We start from the raw sequence: 26,024 nt of genomic DNA, 5'->3' as shown, positions 1-26,024 counted from the left end.
TAAGACTGCTCTCTTTATCCTGTTCTCATCTATCTGCACTCAACTGCCCTTCAATTTGTGTGCTGTTACCATTGTTGTCTTAGTCTGTCTGTATGCTATATACATACACGAAAACACACAAAAATACATACCTTCAGTTATTGCTCTACATACACTGACTTATACTTCATTCCAAATTCACCCTCATGCAATTGGCCATCTACAGGCATAGTGGATATTGCTAGATTTTCACCGCTTATATTCACCACTTTTCGATACTTACTGTAAAGAGAGCAGTACTCGGTGCTGCGCTTGATTTCTCTTCAGTCAGCGCACCGGAGATGGCGCGTGCCGTAGGAAATTTCTACGCTAACTTCTGTAAACAGGACTTTTCTGAGTACAAATGAAATCGGCCTGTGACCAGGTGGTGGCAAGTCATCAGCCAGCGAGCAAACAAGGTTTTGTACGCTCGGCATGTCGATGGATTGCGGATCGAGTGGCAAGCAAAGAATTTCGTTTGTATTCAGAAATGTTCTGCTTATGGACGTTGGCGTAGAACCATTCTAGGGCACGCAACAGCTCCGGAGCGCTGCCTGGAAAGAAAATATGGGAGGGCAGAATCGCTTAGATTGCTGTCTATTAACCGACTCCCGAAAATGATGCTCACAGATTGGTCAAATCTTCTCATCGAAACGGGGACGATGATTGGCTCACGTAAAGCACGAGCGTGCTCTTTAAGGTGATTGGCTTGAGTGTGTTCTTCAAGGTCGTCACGCTTGGAAAGAAGACGGTATGCACGAGGATTACAAGGACGGGTCACAATGCAGAACAGCGCTTCTAATTGAAGTACGTGGGATGGTCAGATTAATTCCTGGACCGCGCCCGCTGGTAAAAATCCTCGCGCGGAAGCACGTAGTAGTGAGGGGAAAAACCAAGTGCATGTCCCCAATGGTGATTGTATGGCATCATAAAAGCAGGCAAATCACATCATAGCAAAATTTAATTTGAAAAAGCAAGATTGATGTGCACAGAAATGAAGGTTGGGAGGGCAAGGACCCTGAGGAGACTCAAACCTGATCGGGGAAGCCAGGAAAAGAAACAACGATAAAGAACACATTAGATGCCATACTTGCAACCGAAAAATATTGCCCGAGACAATTTTCATTACCTACCTCGCTGCGCTTGCCTGTCCAGAAATGTAATGTCCTTCTTTGGAAAGTGCTTGACTTATGCTGAGTGCATGAGTCAATGGTGTGTTACTTATCACCAGTGTGTGGATTAAACGTGTGTGACTAATCATGAGTAGACAGATTACCAATTTCATTGCACACCTATCCCATATGTAAATGCCTGGTGATATAAAACAAACTGTATCTTCTTGTCTTGAAATGTGCTGGAGAAAAGAAAAGCATTGCAAGCACCGTGAATGCAAATTCCACGCCAGGTACCTAGGTTGAGAAGTATTGAAACAATCTCGTTATTGTCAGATGTAAAAACTGTGGCTTCATTCATAGCAAAGTCAATCAGAGTGTTGTGGCAGCATGCATTATGAGGCGAATGCACAACTTAAAAACTTGATGTTGATAAGGACGCGTTCAACCGATAAAAAATGTCAAGAATAGTATTAGTAAGGCGGACGTTACGAAACAAAAGAAGAGAATAATAATTATAATGAATCTAAATGCAAAATTTCCTGATCATTTTTCATGACCCACTCATCATGGAAAGCTATTATCTCCTCGTCGCTTATTTAAAGTAGAATGTTCTTAATACAGCATGTGTGCTCTCTGTATGCTACTGCTAGTTTACTTACTTGTGTGCAAATGTCTACTTCACACTATCTTCCAACACAACTTGATCTATGGGCTTGCTCAGGTCTCAAAGAGAACTTCAGTTTGCATGGGATTCTATACGAAAAAAAGAATTCTTTTCCCTGTGGATAATAAACACATGACTGGTTAGGTATGTGGGTTATGCTGACCTTTAGCATTTAATACACATTCCTATAATCGAATATTTCTGCACAGAGACATGGATATTTTTTTAATTCACTTCCTCTACTGTTCAATCAGACTCGGCAGAGAGCGTTCCTTCGAACAGCCAGTCACACTCTGATCAAGCCAGTCAGTCCACTGCTGCTCGGCAAGATGATGCTGGTAAAGTTGAATGTGCTCAATACACCATGTGTGCTCCCTGTATGCTAGTGTTAGTTTACTTGTGTGCAAATGTCTACTTCACACTATCTTGCAACACAACTTGAGCCTCTAGATCGGAAAAGAGGGTTTTTTCTATTTTTCTTCTTTTGTATTGTATTGATCTTTTTGAATTGGGCATCTCAACAGTACCATGTACAACTTGGGTAGATCCACGCTTATGTCGTTTCACGCAGTACTGAGAAAATACATTTTAAAGTTGTGTTTTCCGCATAAAGTGATGTATAACTCACTTTTTGCCAGCTAGCTGGCCTCTCTGCGTACACCGTAGACACATCCACACACAACAGAAAGATACAGATCACAGTAGTAGTGTGGTGTTTGTTCTCTCACGGTGGAAGATGGAAGAGCTTAGCGTAGTGTATAGATGAGCATGAAGAAGGGCATGCCACCTCACGCATATACATTGTACACATATGTGCCAGACCAACATAATGCAAAAAGTGAACCAATGTGGCGAATGGGGCCGCCGGATAATTAACCAGCCCGAAGCCGGCGGAAAAAACCTCAGGACCCCGGCGGAGGCACAACCCTGAGGAAAAACCGGTTAGAATAACCCCATAAGATAAATGAACAAAACGTAGCCTGCAGGACCTATCCCGAAGTGAGAATAAAGGGGAGGGCGGGTGGGAAACTACAACGAAAAGAGAAAGACCACGATGAAGAGAAAAGTTTGAGAACACTGACAAAAAAACAGCTGACGCAATCCTGGTGCCGTAACTATGGGGGAAATGCTGGCAAAAAATTCATTTTTCGTTTCATTCTCTACGCTCAGCCAACGAAAATGAACACCTTTTGCCAGCTAGCTGGCCTCTGCGTACACCGCAGACACACCCACACACAACAGAAAGATACAGATCACAGTAGTAGTGTGGTCTTTGTTCACTCACGACGGAAAGGATAGCCGACCCGATAGTCACTGGTGCAGTATAGCGTGAGACACCGACAGCATGTCCTTGAGGGAATCCACAACATACATGTTCTTACATGTGGATGACTTCCAACCCCCTTGCCGCTGAAGAAAGGTGCTCTGGCATGGCAGCATTGGCCGCTGCCGTCGCTCCCCCCGAGCGGAGACCGTGCGTGCCATACCCTGTGGGGTTTTCACCTACGTGGGCGAGAGCTGTGTGGATCAATTCGCACGCCCGGGCGTATGTCATCTTTCCCCGCAGACATGACTGGTGGGTTGCTGCGGAGACCTTGCCAAAGAGAGGTTGAGTGGGTACATGCCGTGCTCTCTCCAAGAAACCCTCTATGACCGACACAGGACATGGTGTAGTAGCCTGCTGCTCCAGTCGGCTCACCATGACCACATCGCCCTGGCGCGACTGGTCGTTCTTGCGTCGTCGCAGGTGTAGGGACATATGCGTGCCGCAAATGGAGATATCCTGAAGCGTGAGGCGTTGTAAATCGTCCCAGCGATGCAGAGCAGTGTTTCTTCTGCCGAACTGTGCAGGCGACCGTGACATATACTGCTGGCTGGGGGTGCGAAAATTCCGCTGCTGATGCTCTCGCGTGCTATCAGGACGTGATGCTATCCGTCATGCTGTTGCAGCCGCCTCAGCAATCCTCTTGTCATCTGCCATCCAGTCACGCAGCACCCCGTTTTGATAAACTTCGACTGTTTTCCAATCGTAAGCGTCCGCAATCCGGAGATGCTTCTGGCGGAGGGTCAGGGTCGCCTTACTTTTTGCTAGGTATGCAGCTGTGTCATGACCTGATGGCAGTTGAGTGAGCGCTCCCTCCACGCCATTGAGCACAGTTGGGTTTAAGTCGAATTGTTTTTGCAGGCCAGCTTGACTTGGAGGCTCCCAGCTCAGCCCGCGCAGCCCTCGTCTTTCTCTTGACATCCTGGATCTCCTCTGACAGCTGTCCGAAGGCCTGCGCGAACCAAGCTGGCGGGAAGCCGGCAACCTCCGGGGAATCCACCATGACAGGATCCGGAGCAGGTACTTGCTCCTCGACGTTGCCAGCATGAATACGCTTTCGGGCCGTGCCGACAGCTCCAGGTGAGGCGGACCGGGTCCGCTTTTTTCTGGGTGGAACTGGGATTTGAACCAGAGGTGCAAGCGAAACGCTTGCCAGCGAGTTTTTACTTCTCGTTTGTGGCATGGATAAACTCTTCCACGGACGAACAAAAATGCAAACTACAACGAAAAGAGAAAGACCACGATGAAGAGAAAAGTTTGAGAACACTGACAAAAAACAGCTGACGCAATCCTGGTGCCGTAACTATGGTGAAAATGCTGGCAAAAAAATACATTTTTCGTTTCATTCGCTTCGCTCAGCCAACGAAAAATAACACTTTTTGAAACATCTATAACTCTGTGAAACATGACAATTTTAGACCTAGGTGTTTTTACAAAGTGATCTGCTGGGATACAGCAAAGCCAGGGTATAGATCACTCAAAATGCTCAAAAATGACATAAGCCACCTTTTTGAATTTAGAGGCTCATTTGATCTATGAGCTTGCTCAGGTCTCAAAGAGAACTTCAGTTTGCAGGAGATTCTGTACAAAAAAAAGAGTCATTGTCTCTGTGGATAGTGAATACATGACTGGTTGGGAATGTGTTTTATGCTTACCTTTTATGAAATCAGTTTACAATTTATACCCATTCCTATAATCAAATTTTTCTGCACGGAGACATGGATAGTTTTCATATGCTGTTTTCTGTTCTTTCCTGTTGAATGTATCAGGCCATGCTGAGGGTCATGCTGCTCATGGGAGCCGTGGTATTGTCCAACCCACTTCACCACTGTAAGTTCTACTCATGCATTGCTCAACAATGAAGTATAGAACCGTTTAATCAGTCCTCGGTAATGTTCAGTGAAATGTACTGCACCATTTCCAACATAATGAGTCAGGCCGGCCCATTGAGTGAGTTCTCAGACCATGATTGTGCAATGACAGGTATATGTATCATGATCTAGTCCTGACTTGAAGAGGATTGCTTCAACTGTGCTGTACACCACAGTGAGTTGGGAACACGAGGTGTGGAAAACGGGGCAACATTGTTGCAGAAAGTGGGTTTTCACCTTTGGCCATATACTGTATTTGGTGGATCTGAATTTTCCTCTCCATCCGTAAAGAAGCGGCATCTGACGCCTTTTTATGTTGTCTTTTCATGTTGTCCTCTTTCAGACTGAAAGTTTTGTCAGAAATTTCTGATTTTCGAAAGTTCAGCCGAAGCATGCAAGGGTGCATCAGCCGCGTTAACCGTGGTAAGTATGTTGCTGCCTATCTGTGTAGAACCGAAGACAAAATACGCACCATATTTTCCGGAGTATAATCCGCATCCAGATATTTGTGTCCCTAAATACATTACATTGTTTGTTGTTATTTTAGCTGTTCCTACTTGCTAAGTTCCTATCACCTCTTTACTGTACCACATAAAGACTTGGAATAGGACTATATACATTATAGCGTAACTTGAAGTCCCTGTGCTTAGACTTGCTGTGGTGTGGGGCAGTGTATTCGGAATGTGAATAGGCTACCGACATGTCTCTGAGAAATGCTGTATTTCTTTCTTTTCCCTACTTGTTCTCCTGTGTGTCCAGAGGACTTTGCCCAAGCCGTTGCAATACTGATTGACCCAGAATACAGCAACGATTTCAAAGACGACATGCAAGACTTTATCAAGAGAAACGACCATGGCACCACTGACATACCGGATAATATGCATGGTGTTATCAGGTGGGCCGTGGACAAAGCTGGAACGCGTGAAATCACCCTGGCCGAGTTGAAGAAGATTGCGCTACGCCTGAATCCCGACAAGAAGAAAAGGATTGAGAAAACATTCCAGTGAGTTAACCAAGAATGACTCATATCATTGTTATAGGGTATTTTGGTGACATGGTCCGGGGCGGGGCCAGGGAGAAGGGATGGGGTGATGGGTGGGGGGGGGGAGGGGTTGTCACCGGTGGTCAAATTTGTTTGAGAAAGTGCTGGGATCCTGCCTACACCTTAGCTTGGCGTCTGAGCACTGAACCGCCTTTTTGCTTCCAGAGTTATGGCCAGGTCAAAATAGTGGAGAGGAGGAGGGGGGGGGGGAGGGGGTAGGGGACAGGGAAAACAGTTACCCCGTAACCAATTTTCCCATTTTCCAAATAACTGTCTTGCAACGCTAAATGCACCGTACGGAGCGAACGCCTGACTTCACCCCAGACAGATGTGCCTTTATGAACTCTGTACAAATGTAGTACTGACTATCGGCTGCATTTTCATTGAATGCCAGAATGGCATGAAAAAAAACACAAATAATCGGAGAATGAGGAGGGGCAGCACTTTTTCACTGAAGGGTGAGCAAACAGAATAGGCGGGGGGGGCTGTGTCCCCCCCCCCCCTCTTTCGCTACAGCCCTGCGCTTCCGCGGGACCCCACCACCCATGATCAGCGGTCAGATGCAGTTCCTGAACAGTGGGAAGGATAGATGAAAGCCACCTACCAGAGGCCAAAGCCGAAATCCCATTTGCCACAACCAAGTTTTTCTCAAGCCAGACCACAAGTTCCCAATTCACAGTGAGTCGCACCTAGGCTGGGAAAAAAACCTTCCGCTTCCAAGGATTACCTAAACTGGCAAAATTATGAATTTCGAATAGAGGGCGGGGACCTAACTTGGAGATGAAACCGTCTTTCCTTCTAAAAATTTCTCCCCCCCCCCCTCTCTGTCTCTGCCTGTCCTTTTATTGCAGAATACCATATCTGTCGGCCGGCTGGTGTGTCTGCGTGTCAATCTCTTACCCTCTCTGCTCTTTTTCCCCTCTCTCTCCTTCTCTCCCTCTCTCTCTCTTTCTCTCTCTCTCTCTCTCTCTCTCTCTCTTTCTCTCTCTCTCTCTTTCTCTCTCTTTGTCTCTCTCTCTCTCTCTCTCTCGCTCTCTCTCACTCTTTCTCTCTCTCTTGTTATTTGTCCTTGGTACAGTGATGAAACATGGTGAAGCGTCATCTTGAAGCTGCCCTGCCCAGCAGTGGCCTCTATTCGTTCCTGGCTTAACTGTCAACTGTCTACATTCTACTGGTAGAGAGTCACTCGACAGCAGAACACCTCAAGCATCTGAAGACCATCTTCCATCACTTGGCAGAGTATGGTTTGGTGGTCATTGTCAGCAAGTTTGTCTTCATGCAGCCCTCCGTGACACTCCTGGGTCACAATGTCAAAGCCACTGCCGGCGGTGGCATTGAGACACTGGCAGAGAAGGTCAAGGTCATGGTGGACTACCCTGCTCCAGACACTCACTCTGCTCTCTACCTCGCTTTCTGGGTTTGGTAAATCTCTACCGACGCTTCATCCCGGAATGTGCATGCATTCTTCAGCCGCTCTCGTATTTGTTAGCAGGCCCTAAATCTCCCACGCACCTTTGTCGCGAACGTAGCAAATACATGAAAATAAATTCGGAATAACTAATTTCTATTTTGCATTACATGACGATGATTAACATTAGTGTTTTCGTATATACCAAGAATGATTGTACTCTCTTACTCTCTCTCTCTTACATTGTGGCTGATTCCACGCTTGGGTTAGCAGAATTCTGGTTCCCTATCTTCATTTCTAAGAATTGACTCCATTCCACTTCAAAGTAGCTTCGAAGGTAGTCTTCATTTCTATAGTCTTTGCATTTCGTTCTCAAACAAATTCTTCGTTAAGTTTTCGTACCGTGTGTAGTCTCGCGCTCTTGATTTGTTTTGCTCGCGCGTGACTTTCCTTTCTGTTTTTTTGTTATGCATGACCCTGATGACGTATTGGTATGATGTATATGTGCACGTGATCACTTGCCTACGTGACTACGTGTTCACTAACTACAGCCAGTACTAGGCTAGTGTACTTTAGCTGTAGGCTAGTGTACTTTAGCTGTAGGCTAGTGCACTTTAGCTGTAGGCTAGTGTACATTAGCGATTCGCTGTCCTTACTACTATTTCTTCTGCGTTTCTATTTTGCACTAGTTCCTTTTTCCACCATTCCACGTCAATAAAAGTTGTGGTCGCCATTGCACAGATGCATGTGGATGCAGCTGCCCTGTTTCCTTTACTTTTGAATCTTTATTGAGAAAGAACCTTTCCTAATCATAAATGAAGAAACATTGTTTGTAAATTTGTTCCTTGGCTCACCATATGAGTTCTTAAAGCTATTATTCATTTTCTGCTGCCCCCGGTTATTTCTTTTGTTAGTATTATTACTTTCTTTGTGCCTATTAGGCGAGTGTTTGGCCATGGTCAGTATACTTCTATCGATTTCATTCTCACCAAATATAACCTGTATATTTTCTCCCGCCGTGTAAACTTGAAGCTGTTTGTGTTTGTTTTTAGGTGTCTATCTCGTTGCACCAGTCCTCTTTTAAGCACGATATTTACCCCCCGCTCTGCATCGTGCCGCACAAATGCTGCTACCCGCGGTCAAGCTTCAGCTGCTCTGAACCTACCCAGAGCTACGTCTCGTTACGGTCTGAATGCTATTTCATTTTTGGCAGCAGACAGATGGAACATGCTTCCACCTGGATGTCGTCAAGCTAAGCCCCTTTCTGCATTTGTCACAAGCACCAAGTCATTCCTAGGGTTCCCAGTAAAAAGGCAACGCCTGTTGGGAGTTCCCTAGTAAAATAATAAATTCTACTATTACTACTACTACTCTTTGCCTTCGCTTTCTTGTTATTGGTCAACTTGCCCGTTAGAATCTGCGAAGTAAAATAAACAACAACAACAACAACAAATTAATAGATAGGTTCCGGGTATGATTTTCCTTGCCAAACTCCGTATGGACGCTACGGATATTTTCCACGCGTACTTCAGACGATCGGCACGGAGAATCCATGTGGACTGGCTTTCATACGAACCATGGTACTATGTTTCGTATGAACATTTTGCGTCATCGAATGCAGAAAGATTTTTGTGTACAAATTGGGCACGAGAAACATCGATTTTCCGCGGGAAGTTTTGATTTCGGTACAAATTTTCAAATTAAAATACAAAGAGTGGGGATATGCCGTGTTTGCTATCGTAACCTAGGCAATGCAGGCAAACACATAAGGTCCGTACTGCGGTGCATTTTACTGCTCGAAAACGACTTATAAAAATTCCGTAGCGCCTCTACGAATTTTGACACGAAAAATCGTACTCCAGAACCTCTCTAATGGCGTTCATGTCTGTTGGTGCAATGATGCAATGATGTTGCGAGTCACGACATGAAAATTTGGTGCAAAAAACCCATTGCCTCGACGGAATGAGGAACGTCTGGGTCAGTCAAAGCAGAGTCAGACGCCAATCGTGATACGGGTAAGTTGAAAATGGATACGGTCACCCTATCGGCGCAACTGATTTCCGTGAGCTGCTCGCTTCTCGCTCCACATAATTATACTGGCATTAACTACAACGCACAGCAACTTGCGGTACGGGGGAGTGCCGGCCAGCGGAGTGAGAGGCTACGGAAAGAAATACGTAGACACTGCTGGAACAGAATGTTGGCGGAGCCAAGTATCTACGAGACAGGATTCAGGGTCGGCCGGGTAGACACTGCCGAAGCAGAATGTTGGCGGAGCTAAGTATCTACAAGAGTCTGCGTCCGAGGGACGGCGACCGAGGGCCCTGAGTAGCCGGAAATGAGCGTGGCCAACACCCCGTTTAGTCACTTTATCAAAGCAAATTAGTAATGAGAAATGGGAGGTGGGAGGGTGAAACACTACGAGCAAGCAAGAATGATCGCCGCACAGAACGGATCGAAAATATATAGCACAGCAAACTCTAGCAAGACATGCAACGATACATGCCACCCATGTTGAGCTACAAGCAAGCGTCATCATAACGCCGCCAAACCCACCCACGTTGAGCTACAAGCAAGCGTCATCTTAACGCCGCGCATCGGAGGCGAGCGACACGCATGAACGCCACGTAAAGAGACACGGTCAATCTCACGTAGAGAGATGCATTCAATATCATGCAGAGTGCCAAGCCGCACAGAGACCATAGCCAGCAGCAAAGCATGAGCATGCGGCAACAGCACTATCAAACATAGCAGCATAGATTGAGCGGTAGCACAAAGCTGAGTGCACCCATTAATCTGCATTATCACCATAATGCTATATTAACTACAACACACAGCAACTTGCGGTACGGGGGAGTGCCGGCCAGCGGAGTGAGAGGCTACGGAAAGAAATACGTAGACACTGCAGGAGCAGAATGTTGGCGGAGCCAAGTATCTACGAGAGAGGATTCAGGGTCGGCCGGGTAGACACAGCCAAGGCAGAATGTTGGCGGGGCCAAGTATCTACAAGAGTCTGCATCCGAGGGACGGCGACGGAGGGACCTGAGTAGCCGGAAATGAGCGTGGCCCATAATGGCCGGCAATTCCCGCACCGAAGAAGCCACGAGCGCAGTTGTGCAAACAGCAGGGGAGCGAGATGTCGCCCAGAGTGGAAAGTAAGAAGTAAGGTAGAGGCAATGATGGTTCGTGCATTGACTCAGCACGAAATATAGAATCAATGAGGCCATCGCCAAGAGTCCATGCAACACACACATGAATACAGGGCACATCACGCAATTAAATAGGCCCACTGTGAAGAGCCATAGAAATAGACAGCAGGTCCGTCGGATCTGTGCGAATGTACCTCAGAACAAAGTCCCTTTGCCACCTACCCATAGCACGGATTTTCCACACAGGAACGCCGTTTGCAACAGCCGTTGTCGCCGCACCAATCCTGAAGGAGTGGCCACCATAATCAGCCACATTACTCACCCCGGACAACTGCAGGAGGGCTCTCAGTTTAGCAGTGAAGCGACGGCGAGTCAGCGCTGACATAAACCGGAACAAGGGCTGCAACAACGGCGGCTTACTGCGTGACGAGTACTCGACCATGGCAACAACGGGACAATATTGTGGCGTTTCTGGCCCGATGTATAGGGTCATGCCTCTGGCAAACGGGTCCGTCTTGGACCGCTTCACAACAAACTGTAATGCGGGCTTACCACCATGGTACGCGATCTTCACACTATCACCGGCAGCATCAAATCTTGGGTCGAACGGGGCGTGATCGCTTACAGTAAACTCAGCGCATCGCAGGAAGCCGTGGAACGCCAACAGGATTGCGGCTTGCAGCATTACGCGATCGTCTGGAGTAGAAGTCGGGTTATTCCGCAACCGGTCCACAACAGACCGGATCAGATCACTTGTCAGTGGAAGACGAGTCATGGACGGAGCAGTGCCCTTCACTCTCTTAATGCCCTTAAGCACGCGCGGTAGCAAGGTAGCGCCTGTCGTAGGATCATCCATGCCACACTCGAGATGCAGATTACGAACGGCCGAGATGTAATTGGCCACTGTACCTGGCTTCACAGATCTCGCCAAGTAGGTCGCAAAGCTCGATAACATACTGTCTGTCGCCGGCAACGGGTCCCATCGGCATAACTGGCAGAACTGCCGGTAGCGTTGTTCTCAATAACGGTATGCTGCCCTGGTAGATGGCGCAATGGCAAGGGACGCGTATCGGGCTGTTTCGCTGCTTAGTCCCAGGAAGGAAGGGGCACTGGCGTGTCCGGTCCTGTCGAGCCCCGCGGGGCGATCATCCGAAATTCCTGCATTTTTAAAAGAGAGGGCATCCGCAATTGCATTAGACTTGCCAAGCACATGACGAGCTACGACACAGAAGTTGTGCCTTGCACACACAAAGAACAGTTTCCGGATGAGGGCCATCACAGGTGGAGACTTTGACGTGCCCGAAGCCAAGCAATCAACCACAGCCTGATTGTCGCAGTGGAATGCTATGCGAAGCCGGCACCACATATGTCCCCACGTGGCACACGCGACGAGAATAGGAAACAGTTCCTTGTACTCAATGGACAGGTCCATGGTGTCTTGCTCCCAGCAGCTGTACATCCACCTGCCCTCGTTGGCATAATAGGCGCCCCAACCAAGGGTGCCACTAGCATCAGTATATAGACCTAAGTCGGTACTGGAAGTCTCAGCTTGTTACAGGAAGAACGACTTGCCATTCCAAGCAGCTAAGACCTCCTGCCACCACAGAAGGTCCTTAGGGCGCGTTCAGACTGGCGTGAATAGCCGCCGGAAAGCTGCAGCGTAATCCCGGGAATCGCAATCACACTGCACGTGTATCCCGCTGGAATGGCCAGTACATGTGAAGCTTAGACATTTGAAAAATTTGAGTTGACTCAGTTTGAGTTGGATATCAAAATAAACTAATTCAGTCTGTTGAGATACTGGATCATTGTGCTTGTCGACGGAAAGAATACTATGTCCGGAGTGTTTGGTGCTTGGGTGGCATTCATCCGCTCCGCGATCAGAGTATGCTTCTCGTTCGCAGCAAGCGTTTTGCCTGCAGAGCGGCCCGCAAAAATCACCACGTACACGCGGCTCCATGAACTCCCTTTCCATTGCTGAGTCGAACAAAGATTTCGGCATGATGGGAGAAGTTGGCAGTCTAGAAGTCAAAACTCAAAAGCATGCAGTCAGACTGCAAGAGTAGAGGCTGAAATAAAACGAAAAGACGGAACATGTGCTGCAAGGATATCAAAAGCGCTCCGCGTGCCGTCGGAATCTGCATTCCACTGGCCTGCAGAGTGGTGGGAAACCTTTTCCGTGTTTACGCTGGCGGGAACGTCACGTGAGCGATTCACCTTGACAACTTTCACATTCCGCTTGTTTTTTACGCCAGTCTGAACGCGCCCTTACGACAGTCGCTGCTCGAGGTAATGCGGTAATGCTGAGGTACCTTGCTGAACTTCTTAGCGGTGTCCCATAATCTGCGCATAAACGTGCGGCCCGAAACATTCACCTGCGCAGCAAAAGAGAGCTTGCCCAAAAGAGAGACGAACTTTGCTGCGGGGATGGAGCGAGTTGTTTCATATCCGCTAGCTTTTCATCTGGTAGCCCGTCAGGCGAAATTACTGGTCAGTCGGCGTCACGCAAATTTGCGTTTCACCTGCTGGGAGAGTATGCGTGTACTCGAGTCTCATCCTGAGCACGTTTTTTTCTTCTTTTTTTCAGCTCCAGTATAGCTGTATTTTTCATTGCAAAGCCGTCCTCGATTGTTGTGTTCGTTGTTCAAACGAAGTGGACATTCAATCATGAAGGCAGAGGACATAGGAGCCTGATTGGAGTTTCTCGTGGCATAGGACGGCCACACAGAGACACTTGGGCTTTTCTCAATATAAAATACCGTACGCACGATGCTGAGATCAATTTGTGCGATATCAAATTGTTTGTGATCTACCACATCGAGCAGAACGGGATCCAAACACAAGCTTACCGACGGTTAGGCTGCCGACCTGACTGGACAAATGATCCCTGGCTTCACCAGACGCCAGACGTCGGACACCATGTCCTTTGCCGCGACGTCCATCTCCAATAAGAACTCCATCTTCGTCGTGAAAAGGCTTGAAATACTCAATATTCAACCGAGATTCGCGGTCTCACCTTCTCTCAGATCGAATCATTTTTTGTTGTAGCAGTTGCAGGGCAGATCCCCGCCACTACTTCAACAGAAGATGGCTCCAAAGCATGCCTGGAACAAGCCATATCGAGGTTGCAAGCCACCCCTCTCAGCACCTTTTTTGAAGAAATTCGAAATTTCAATGGTGGAAGATATACTATGAAGAGAATGTCAAAAAGTATAATTATTTCGCGGAGCGATCGCTCAACCTACGTCATTCAAACTTTGCAGGATGATTCAGACGTACATGCTCAGGCATGGAACCACAGAAGATGATATTTAGAAAAGCGATCCTGTCAGCTTTTCTATTAATAGAGAGGTTCCGCATAACGTAATTACGTTAGTAAAAAACGTAGTCGATCTACGGAAAGTCTTACGTAAACTGCATGTGCATCTGGGTTCCGCCATACGGAGTTTTCGAATCACGTAGCTGCCCTTGGCAACTCCGAACGCGGCAGTGTACGACCAGATCAACCTGGGGAGAGAGTCATAAATTTGTACCCCAATCCACTTACGGACCAGCTACGTTATCAGAGCCCTATCTACGTACTCTCCGTAGACAACTTTCCGTAAGTGGAGTGCAAACTCGCGAATTCACGGGTTTTTCCCGCCCACTAAAGTTGCTAGTCACAACTCTTTATTGCACTCAGAAAAATAATAAGGCACCCATTTTGATAGTCCAGGGGATGGCCCACGCCTGGTAAAAAGAATAAACAGAAAAAGAAAAAGAAAAAAAGAAAATAATAAGGCACCCATTTTGATAATCCAGGGGATGGCCCACGCCTGGTAAAAAGAATAAAATAGAAAAGAATCATGACAAGTACATGACTAGACCTCTAGACAAACAAGTTGCTCAACTTTACGTAGTGCGGAACCTCTCTATTGTGTTCACATGGCAAGAAAAACGACATCGCTATGCTACGTAAGTTTCTACGTAAGGTGCTCGGTATTTCACTTAGGCTACGTAAGTCTCTACGTAAGGTGCTCGGTATTAGATCTACCAACGGGTGGTAGCCGCGTGCTGTGCACTTGCACGGCTGCAGCCGGCAGACATTGTGTTGCAGTGCAGTCCGTGTTCGGATGTGCATGCGCGAGGAACTTCCTTCTTTGGAACTGCTTCTTGCATGAGCTGTTTCGGATATTTCGTCTCCTGGCTGGCTTATTTCGTTTCGGCGCTGCTGAGACCTCCTTTCGCGGAATATTACTCAATGACAGGTGAGTTGACCAGTTCCCGTTGATTCATTTGCTTGTGTTGACTCTTTCATTTACGAAAAGTGTGCTGATTTTGGGCGGAATGCAATAAATAAAGGAAAAGCTGACAGGATCTCTTTTCTAAATTTAGCTTTTCCGCTGCCGAGGCCTCCTTTTACGGAATACTCGATGACAGGTGATCTCTGAGTTGACCGGTTTCCTTCGATTCATTTGCTTATGCTCACCCTTTCATTTACGGAAACGTGTGCTGATTTTATTCGGATTTAGATCCATTTTTATCTCTTTGCCCTTGTCTACAGTGTGCGAAGAACGCGAGTTCACCTTCTTGACGGTAAGGCTCATGTTAGATGTGTTGTCGAAATACTCATATTCATTGTACATTGGTACGTTACAAGCAAGGCACTGGTCAGTGGCATACTATCATTGGCAGTTCCCAATCTGGAGGGAAAGGTTCAAGGACCCATTGACCGAGTTTGCAAAATAAATTCGCATACGGTATCAGGGAAAATCTCCATTGTGGAGAGGTTCAGTAAACTTGTTTGCTTCATACGAAACAAGCCAATCGGTGCAATCTCGTCTCGTGAAGATCTCGTCCTTGTGTGATTGGATTTGTTTACTCGAGTCTGGGCTGTTTGATTTATTATTTGTGAGTACCGCCGAGATTGCACTGCTTAGAATAAAGTTTCGTGCCGCCAAAGCAAGAATTACGATCTGCAATCTGTTTGTAGTACCTGCAAGAATGTGCTGTACATGTATCGTACTTTCTCTATTGCTGTTTCAGTTGCCGTCATGTTGCTAAAGAAACGTTCAGTACTAGAGAAGTTCTGCAAAACGAAAATTCGAACGAAGTTTCGCGACAGTCCTTGCGAAAGTGTGTACGAATTATTGCACGAACTTTGCGTTCTGCACATTTTCGTAGTTTGCGCGGGCCAAGTGCACGTACGCCATGACCCGATCTCACGAAATTTCCTACGACAGTTCATTTCGTGTTCCCTGCATGTTTCGCGTCCAAAATTGCGAAAGTTCGTGCGAAGTTTCGCACTTCATGACGTAGAACGAAAGTTTGTACGCATTTTCGTTTTGCAGAACCTCTCTAGTGACTCATTTGTTTCATACGAGACAAGTTAATGAGTTGGTGTGGCTTAGAATCTTTCGCTGTAGAAGAAATCTATTCGTATGTCTATTGGAGAAATAATTGTATTCACTGGTTATACATGTATATATAAAATAGGTTAAGACAAACTCACAGAATAAATACCCTTGGTGTTCGCCCTAAAGAGGTTCGACTGGATATCATTCACACTCACCAAAAGATGTAAGATTTTATTATTTATGGAGTGCCTTGTTTATCTCTCAGTACCTCCAAGCATAGCCTTGCCCCTTTTATCATCATCAGTGTAGTTGTGGGAACGAGGTGTCGGACTCAGCAATGTATTTGTTTACATTTTAATACATGTTTATTGTTCCTCCTTTGCTGTGTTGTTTTAGAAAATCGTGGACTAACAGTTTGAAGTCATTGAAGTACTTCCAAAAGTTGTATCGACATCAACAGGATTACGATTTCAGTGCAATATGATGCAGGATGACCTTATCACGATAACCCATGATTATAAACCATTATAAACACAGAATCAACAAAAACATCTGCGACACGCACCTGGTTACATTTCTCAAATAAATCTGATCCAGGGTGGGGAAATCTGAAATATCTGAAAGGCTAGATTATTATTATGACAGAGTCATGAAATTCTGCTACAGCAACATGCACAGAATGACCTCTGTATAAAAAATGTATCACCACGGTCCATCACTACTCACATGTTTCCCCGCAGAAGAACATGCTAGCCTAGTGCCATTTTCGGCAAGAAAAGGCTTGCACCTCAATGCGTATAATACGGTATTGATATGATATGAAGGCCATCATTTACATATTGATATAGGGCATTCCATTGATTGGTGACAGAAAAAAACAAAAGAAATTATAGCAATAAAAACTGCTTTATGGCAGTTTTCTAAAAAAAGTTATTGTGTTCTAGTCCATGGACCCCGTCTAAAAAGTAAGAAATTAACGAAATGTGATAGCCGAAAATTAAAATTTCACACAAAACCTCACAATAATCACACACAGAATGAAAAGCTACATGTAGAAGACCTTTTCCCCTCGTGATCCACTTTCCTATGCATGCATGACATGCATGTTGCCAATTGTTGGTCCAGTACAAGTTTAGTGTTGAAAGCAGCATTTCAAGTGTTGTGATTATTGTGAGGTTTTGTGTGAAATTTTAATTTTCGGCTATCACATTTCGTTAATTTCTTACTTTTTAGGCGGGGTCCATGGACTAGAACACAATAACTTTTTTTAGAAAACTGCCATAAAGCAGTTTTTATTGCTATAATTATCATAGCTGACACACAGAGTCACACACACAGCAGATTCGTGTGCACAGATACTAAATTAGTGGACGTCGTCATCTTCTTCCCGCTGATCTCAAATGTACGATGACGTGCTATTTATTATTATTATTATTTATTATTATTAACTTTTATTTTACTAGGGTGTTTCCCACAGACCTATGGTCTTCTTACGGGAGCCCCTTTCGCCTGACGCGAGCTTCGAACCGTTCGGAATTCATCGTGATGCCAAGGAATGTCAACTCCGTCATAGGGCCCTATAGCTTCTTCAACGCCAGGGGAACGCCGAGGTATGTGAAGGCTTCTTCAATAATAGAGCGTTGCATGGACGCGAGGGACAAGGAAGGAGCAGACACAGAGAGGTAGTCGTCCAGATAAAGCATGATGATCGGAATGGCGAACTGGTGACGCAAAATCCACTCGGCTTCCGCAACCTGGTTGAAAATGAACGGGCTAGAACGCAGACCAAACGGTAACACCTTCTTGAAATAGTACTGGTTCTGCCAATGAATGCCCAACAGCGGCCAGTCATCAGGGGAGACTGGAATGAGCCGGAACGCGTTGCGGATGTCGAGCTTCGTCAATAGGGCGCCGCGGCCCACTGACTCAGGGGCGGATACAGGGGGGGGGGGGGTTCAGGGGGTTCGGACGAACCCCCTAAAATTATTTCGACCATGGGTCCAGTCGATTTTTTTGTGATATCCCCGTGCGCAGCCAGCAAAGTGTAGCGTAGACTACATGACATGGTACATGCAGCGTAGCCAGTAGACTTCACTGGCATGCATCCTGCATGCAGTAGTCACGTACAGGCAGTGCAGGTACTAGGTCACTGCATGCATGCAGTGGTCGGGACCAGGGAGTCGTAAAATATTATAGTATTTTACGACTCCCTGGTCGGGACATTAGTACATTTCAGTCCATTCATAAAAAGATGGGTCCTGGCTCTGGCGAGCTCCCGTATTTGGCGATTTTTCGTGATTTCATCGTACACAGTGCAGTGCTGCGAACTTTGAAATTTGAAAAAGGGTCCAAAAAGGGTGCCTGAACTGGGGTTCGAACCGCAGAATGCACTGTTGCAGGCGGGGTCAAACGGCCTGGATTTTGATGGTTTTTCCCAATTCAGTGCTTTTGGGGCAAAACCTGGCCGAAATCCTATTCTTGCTATGGCTTGCTTTTTGGACAAAAAAACTTCAGAAACATAATTGGAAGAGGATTCCATAGGGGATTGCAGAAAAAAATTCTAAAAAAACTCAACGTTTGACCCATTTATGGCCAAAAGCTAGAAGTTCATTTTTTTCTGAATGGACTGTAGTCTGTAGTAGTAGTACGCGTACCGTTCGAATCGAAGGGTCTGTACGCGTATCATGTGGCTTGAAACGATCGACAGTTCAAGTGGTGGAGCAAAAGGTGGAAAAACTGCCACTTGTCCTCCTTCCTTGTCGTTTTGTTTTATTTCGCGCTGGCTGGACTGCAGGTTCCCTCCGTCGCAGTACCAAGATAATAGAGAGGTTCCGGGGTACGATTTTCCGTGCCGAAATCCGTATGGGCGCTACGGATTTTTTCCAGACGTGCTCCATACGATTTTTCGGCACGGAGAATCCGTGTGGACTGGCTTTCATACGAACCATGTTTCGTATGGAGATTTTGCGTCATCGGGTGCAGAAAGATTTTTTGCGTACAAATTTGGTACGAGAAACATCGACTTTCCGCGGGAAGTTTTGATTTCGGTACAAATTTTCAAAATAGAAAGGCATAGCGCGGGAATGTGACGTGTTTGCGATTGTAACCTAGGCAATAGACATCCTTAGCAAAAGTACGATAACGCTAACTTTTACGGTACTCACTCCCAGCCGTGACAAAAGACGTTATCGGATAACGGAAAAACGTTACAGAGCTCAAAATAACGGGCCGACGTTCGTTATTGAAATTCTGCAAAAAATGCAAAAACTCGCATTGTTTTGTAACTGGCGGGAGATAAAAAGCGTCGTGCAGATCGAGATGAGAGTCGAGAGATTGCTTCCTCTTGTGACATTTATTTTTGGCGAGTTTTGCCTTTCAGTTGACAATGTCTGCGTTCTCTGCTTCGTGCCTTTCTCCCTCTATCCCATCTGGGAAACAAAGGGCCAGTTCCACGGCACTCCTGAGGAAGAAATTCATCGGCCTCTCCCAGACGTGCTGGAGCTGGAGAACCCTTACAGTCTTCGGTGCTGCGTTTAGGAAAGGGTTTCCAAGGACCTGGGAACAGCGAAAACTCATTTTCGCCGTGCTTTTGCTATTCCAGAGTAAAAGACCTCGCCAAGGTATTCTTTCGGAACGACAGCATACTAATCCCTGGTTCAAAATTTTGAATTTCCCGCACCTGTTTCCACGAAAATTCATATCGCCATGGTTGCCACGACTACTTCGTCTCAACTATAACGTACTTTGTGCTAAGGGAAAAGTCAGCTTGAACGATCCGAAGTACGGAAAGGTTTGCGTTTACGTTAGCGTTTTTTTAGCTAAGGATATCTAATGACGGCAAACACATACGTTCCGTACCCCGGAACCTTTCACTGCTCGAAAACGACGTATAAAATATCCGTAGCGCCTCCATGGATTTTGGCACGAAAAATCGTACTCCGGAATCTCCCTAATGTTTGTGTGTGTCGTGTAGTTTGCCATGTCGCGTTGGAGGAAAAGGTGGAGAAACTACCACTTGTCCTGCTTACCTTCCTTGTCGTTTTGTGTTATTTCGCGCTGGCTGGACTGTAGGTTTCCTCCGTCGCAGTACGAAGATGTTTGTGTTTGTCGTGTAGTTTGCAATGTCGCGGAGGAGCAAAAGGTGGAGAAACTGCCACTTGTCCTCCTTACCTTCCTTGTCGTTTTGTTTTATTTCGCGCTGGCTGGACTGTAGGTTTCCTCCGTCGCAGTACGAAGATAATGTTTGTGTTTGTCGTGTGGTTTGCCATGTCGCGACGTCTGCCAAAGAGGCGAGCGGCCGATCAGTTGCCATTGCCGCATTGGGCTTGGCTTCGTTCCGCCGTGTACGACGCGAATGTGACGACACGCAGTCCCAGCCGGAGGACAGTCAGAGAACTTCGCCTTCCGTCAGTTCGGAAAATGCTGCAGTCACGGCCTTAGTTTCTGCCTGTGCTGCAGCTTTGTACTTTGTAAAGCTCTAAACGCATTATTACCCTTGTCTTATTGACCAAGCAATGCAAGGGCTACCGTGACAATACAGATTTTCCAACTCCCGGTGTAGTGAACGAACCGAAAACAGTTTGAAGCGAATTTAATTCTGTGCACTCGAAAAAATTTGCCCCCTCCCCCCCCTGAAAAATTCCTGGATCCGCCCCTGGACATGATGGCACGAACTGCATCGTCGACGTGGGTATTCTTCAAGCTGAACTTGTCCGCTGGTATGCCGTCATTTACGCTGGACCCTTCCGGTGCCGACAGATGGTGAATTACACGAAGACGACCGGTTTTCTTCGGAACAATGCCAAGCCCAGACGACTGCATGGGGCTAAATGGTGGCGTGGTAAATGGACCAGCTGTCATACCGTCCTTGCACCTGCTCGCTTCTCGCTCCACATATACTGGCACACACAGAGACAAAGACTTCAATAGCGACAACACACAAAGTTAAGGGAAGTTGGCCGCAGCCAGATGTAAACCAGATAACGAGTGAGGTATGGAAGCAAGGACTGAGAACAGAGTGTCTCAGATAGAATAGGCGCACCAGTGGATAGCAGAAATAGGCCATGATGCAGAACCACTTGGGACCGTCAGATTAGTTTTCCTGGACCGAGCCAGCTTGGAAAATAGACCTCGCGCAGACGGGCGCAGTTGTGAGGGAAAAAAACGGGTGTATATCCCCAATGGCGATTAGGCATAATGTAGGCATGGCAAGCACATCACGGCAAAAAGTGATAAAAAAGCCAGCAATGATAATATGCACAGAAATGAAGGGTGGGAGGGCAGGGACACTGGTGAGACTCAAAACTGCTGAAGAAGTCAGGAAAAGAAGCGACAATAAAGAACACACCAGATGGCGTATTTGCAGCTGAAAATGCTTCGCGAGAAATCATTTCTCGCCTATCTCGCTGCGCTCGACCGGCGAGAAATACAACTTCAATGCATATTGCGAAATCTGCAACATAAGCAGCACGATGCGGACCGGTTTATTGCCTGGCACATGCCCCCGAATGAGGTACAAGACTTCCTGGTAAGCTTCGAGTGCATTGTGGAACGATTAGAAATCAATACAGGGTACCTCACTTCAAACTCTCCAACTACGGTCTCTTCGCTGCATAAGTTCACTTCACTTCCAAAAATAATAATAATAATAAATAATTATCACTCCCCCCTCACGTGACCGCGGACTCCTGCATATACACTCACACAATAACCACACAACTGTTTGGGGATAGCGCGCTTATTGTATTATGCCAAACTTGACACGCTGAGTCCAGCTTGACTCAGCTGAGTCCCTAACTGCAATTTACTGCTCTAACATGAAGCCGTGCCTGGAAGAAGGGAAAGAGCGAAAAAAGAAAAAAATTCTGGCCTTCTGCAAGCAATAGCAAGTAATGAGTGACGGCTGTGTAAAGTCGCACAACCATGCAGTCGACCGGATGATGGTGAGTGTCCGGCACACATCTTGCTCTGCTGCTCCACCTGCGCATACCTGATACGGTGGTGCGCTTACGGGCGGGCTGCCTGGGCCCCAGATGCCTCCTTGATGCGCCACGGAGTGCCGTTGAAGCACCTTTATCCCATGGTACGGTACTATAGGCCTGTTTCAGCCAATCAGGAGCCTTGCTGACCGGGAAATAATAGCCAATACAATCCCGCGCGGGATGATATTCATTATTAAGGGCGCGCTCACACTGCGACCATGAGCACGCGTCCACGCGTCAGAAAAACGCAGAAACGTGGGAGTCGTGCTCACACTAGGCCTCGTAGACGCGTAGACGTGAAGTTGTCACACAAACTTTACGAATTGCAGTTCGTATCCAAAAGAGTTCGTGCGTTTCCTAATAAAGTTGTAGCCCGTTTTGGATGTAATTTTTCACGTGTTGCATATGCGCATGTTGGAGGAAATGCCTCGTGGCTCGTATTCTTGAAGTCGACGAAAATAATTCATACAATCAGGTAGGTTTCGGGACTCTTGAGGGACTGCCATGCCGCTGACATCCAAGCGCTTTCGCTTTCGCTTTCCTGACCTCGTGGTCAGAGCAAGTGCCAGTGCAGTGGAAATTCCGGTAGTGGTTTCTTTCGTCTGTTGCCGAGATGAGAACTGTATTTTCCGATGATATGTAACTGAAATGTCTTGAGGTATGGCATTCCATCATCGCAGAAAAGTAGAAAAAGATGATTTCCGAAACCGAAAAGCCAGACCAAGCTGCCATCGTATTGAACGAGTACACTGTAGAAATTGGTCACTGACCCGATCACAACGAAGCAACTACAAAAACAAAAACAAAATCGACATCGTCCAAAAAGGGCAAAGAATGGCGGTGCGTGCGTGCAGGACCACAACTACAAAATTTTAAAAATGTGCAAATGTCGAGGTGACATCGACAACCGCCGATTTTCATGAATCAACACACCGGAATTTGAGAAATTGAACATACTTCAGGCCAGGTTGTACACAAATACGCTTCACGTCTACGATCATGTTGCCGCCAAGTCGTGGCACCCCCCTCCGGAGGTCGCGGTCACGATTTGAAACGTGGCCGCGACGTTTTGGTCAAGTTCATGCCGTTGCCATGCAACTTGGCCGCATGGCCGCATGGACGCTGGTTTTGGTCGCAGTGTGAGCGCGCCCTAACTGGGTTCACTTTTACCGTACCTACTACGGTGCACCCTGCATTGGCATGCCCCCACGGCCCCTCTCGATTCGATGCAATGCATCTTGCCACTGGAGTCCTTTTGATCAGAACCCAGCGACAAAATGCACTACACAGAACCGTGAGAGGGTGGGAGCATACCAATGCAGAGTACACCGTCGGTACAGTAAAAGTGAACGGAGAGAACTTACCTCCGCGACTACGTCCAAATCCAGATTCCACACAAACAAACAACGAACTCCAATCACTATTCAACTCAACACTACGACACAAAGGAGACTTCGAAGTGCATCTGTTCTCATTCACTCTTTGTTAACTCGAAAACTACACAAAGTATCAACATCCGAGTGAAAATCACTAATTGCAAGGAGAGATACCGTAACAACTCGAAAAGTACAAGACGTGAAAGTGAGAGGAAAAATCTTGTACAGAATATTCAACAGTGTGAAAGAAGAAGAGCTCAGCAATCCATGTGTGATGTAGATAAGATATGGATGCAAGATGCGACCCGCAGTGATTATCGTGACATTGTATCCAGTACGATTACCACAAGAACAATCTAAAACGTAGATGCTGCTACAAATCCAGTATGCCTATAATATAACAAGATCAACGTTCTTCTGATTGCATAGTGTCCGAGAGTGATACAACGAAGAGTCTTGATACAACGAAATGCACTTTACTCACTGGTGCCAATGTCCGACGATAATGTACAATGTGGTTACTGCCTGCACGGACAGTGTTCAGCAAGGATCCCAAACCGTTGAAAGTTCCACGCCGATCCAATGACAAGGAAGTCAGCACCAGCCTCCATAATGACGTGGTATCTCGCCGTGACTTGAAGTATGGCCCTTACTTTGAACCAAATGACTATGTATCATAACAGTGCAATCTTCGTCTATTCTCTAGTCCAACTACTAAAATGCAACTTGTCTCCCGAGCTCCATCGTTCTCAAACCTTGACTGGATTGAAAAGAAAGGCAGCATCTTGTTTTTGGTATAGCTGTACCTTGGTAATTGTATTCAGAACGCAGTTGTGTCGATCCCCAAAACGCGTAGATGTACCTGGGATAAGTAGGATATTGACCCGCGTACTCGGGTGTTACCGTACCCTCATATCATCCCTCCTGCTACGCAGTCGGGATGATATTCGGGAGGTAACACCCTCGTACAGTAAGTATCGTTTATAAAGTGACCGGATATAATGATATACCGGTTATAGTGATAGAACACGTCAAAATCAAAATCAAATCAGAAAAAATACAGCTAAAATATCACTATATACACTATTATCGGCTATACCGATATATCGCTTATTGTGATGGACTTCAGGAAGCAAACCATATCAAATGTACAGGAAAATATCGCATATAATGATCAAGAGTGATGATCACACATGTCCGTTTCTGGCTGTGCTTCCCCTCGCAATGTGCTCCCTTTGGATGCTCTTGTCCGTTTCTGTATGCACATGTCCTTTTCTGGCTGCGCTACCCCTCGCTCCCTTTGTATGGTCTTGTCCTTTTCTGTATCTTTCTGCATGCTCTTGTCCGTTTCTGGCTGTGTTGCCTCTCACGATGATGTTGCCAACTCACGTACACAGCCACTCAGATCATGTCTATTTCTGGCTCTACGCAACTCGTTGGACACCGAGTAGATCTACGTGAGTACTCGTACCAGGTTTATGTACTCTTGCTCGTACGGATCCAGCTCAGGCTTTTTTTTTGGAGAACACGCTGAAGAAGCAGCCACATGATGTATCAAAGTTCTAGTACATGTACAGTCTGTACTCGACTACTCGTACTGCACTGCCATGCACTGCATGCTCTGTGTCATGCACCGGTACGAGTCCGCGGAGCATGCATGCACTTTCAGCATGCTTTTTCCAGCGTGTACGCATCATTTCATGTGCAGTCATGTGCCATGTGTCGGTCAAACATGCAAATCGGCTATAGTGATGCACCGGATATAGTGATAAATTTTCGAAAATCAAAGGGGCACGTTATATCCGATATTTACTGTACTTGGGTAATATCCTATACGTATCACTTCGGTGATCCAAATGCGAATGCAGCCTTGCCGGTCGCCCGCCGGCCTGCCGCCTACGCGACCAGCCTGAGACTGGCCCTGCTGCATTTGGCGCTTCTAAACGCTGCGATCCGGTAGACAGCTCACTGGGCTGCCAAATACGTGACTGGCTTGAGGACAGTTCCATACTGGGCAGGGCGCCCAGCTCAGGTCGCACGCCGTGAGCTGGGCGCGGTGAGGGTTGGTGATAACTACAGTTTCCTCCTTCCTCCTCCGGAAACTTCCATTATTATTTACTACGACATGCATAGCTCATTATCCACATGTCCTTTGCGTCTCTGTGTTTTTCACTGTTTTTATTTGACATTATCTTTCTTTACGGAGTTGTTGTTGCTGTTCGTTTTGCTACTCTTTCTTTCTTTTTCCCTCCCCTCATTTCTATTAATTTTATCGCCGTGGTTGGCAATCACCCACTCTCGTAACATTGGCCGGTGTTTCCGCCGAGTCTTGAGATGTTGTAATAAATAAATAAATAAATAAAAATATTAGTCAACCTTGGAGTATGCAAGCATCGCATATATCCACTCTCTTTGTTAAGTCAACCTTTGAGTATGCAAGCAACGCTTATATCCATTCTCTTTGTTTTACTTCGAACTATGATAAGTATGTCCGTTTGTTCAATAGATCCCTCAGAGTAGTATTGGGTTTTGATAAGTTCACCAGTGATTCTCACATTCTTAGCCTTTACAGCCTTTATCATAATTTTCGGTGCGCGACAATTTGAAACTGTTTATTCTTTTGTTCCGGTTCATCCGTAGCGGAACCTGCAGCTCTTCGCTTCAAGCAATCTTTACCTGGAAAGTGTTGTACGCGTGGGGAGTGGAAGCAAACTTTTGAGCTTCGATAGTGATATCTTTT

General features: G+C 46.4%; 1 protein-coding gene across 1 annotated transcript; it reads right to left on the bottom strand.

The window, feature by feature from the left end:
• Positions 1–10,718: 10,718 nt before the first annotated feature.
• LOC135827066 (uncharacterized) lies at positions 10,719–11,546 on the bottom strand. Its single transcript, XM_065339589.1, has one exon. It carries the CDS (start codon positions 11,544–11,546, stop codon positions 10,719–10,721), a length of 828 nt encoding a protein of 275 aa, XP_065195661.1.
• Between the last annotated feature and the right edge of the window lie 14,478 nt (positions 11,547–26,024).

The sequence above is a fragment of the Sycon ciliatum genome, chromosome 11 (assembly GCF_964019385.1).
Source record: "Sycon ciliatum chromosome 11, ocSycCili1.1, whole genome shotgun sequence".
NCBI lineage: Eukaryota > Metazoa > Porifera > Calcarea > Leucosolenida > Sycettidae > Sycon > Sycon ciliatum.
The sequence above is the reverse complement of the archived record's forward strand: the minus strand, read 5'-3'. Positions and strand labels throughout refer to the sequence as shown.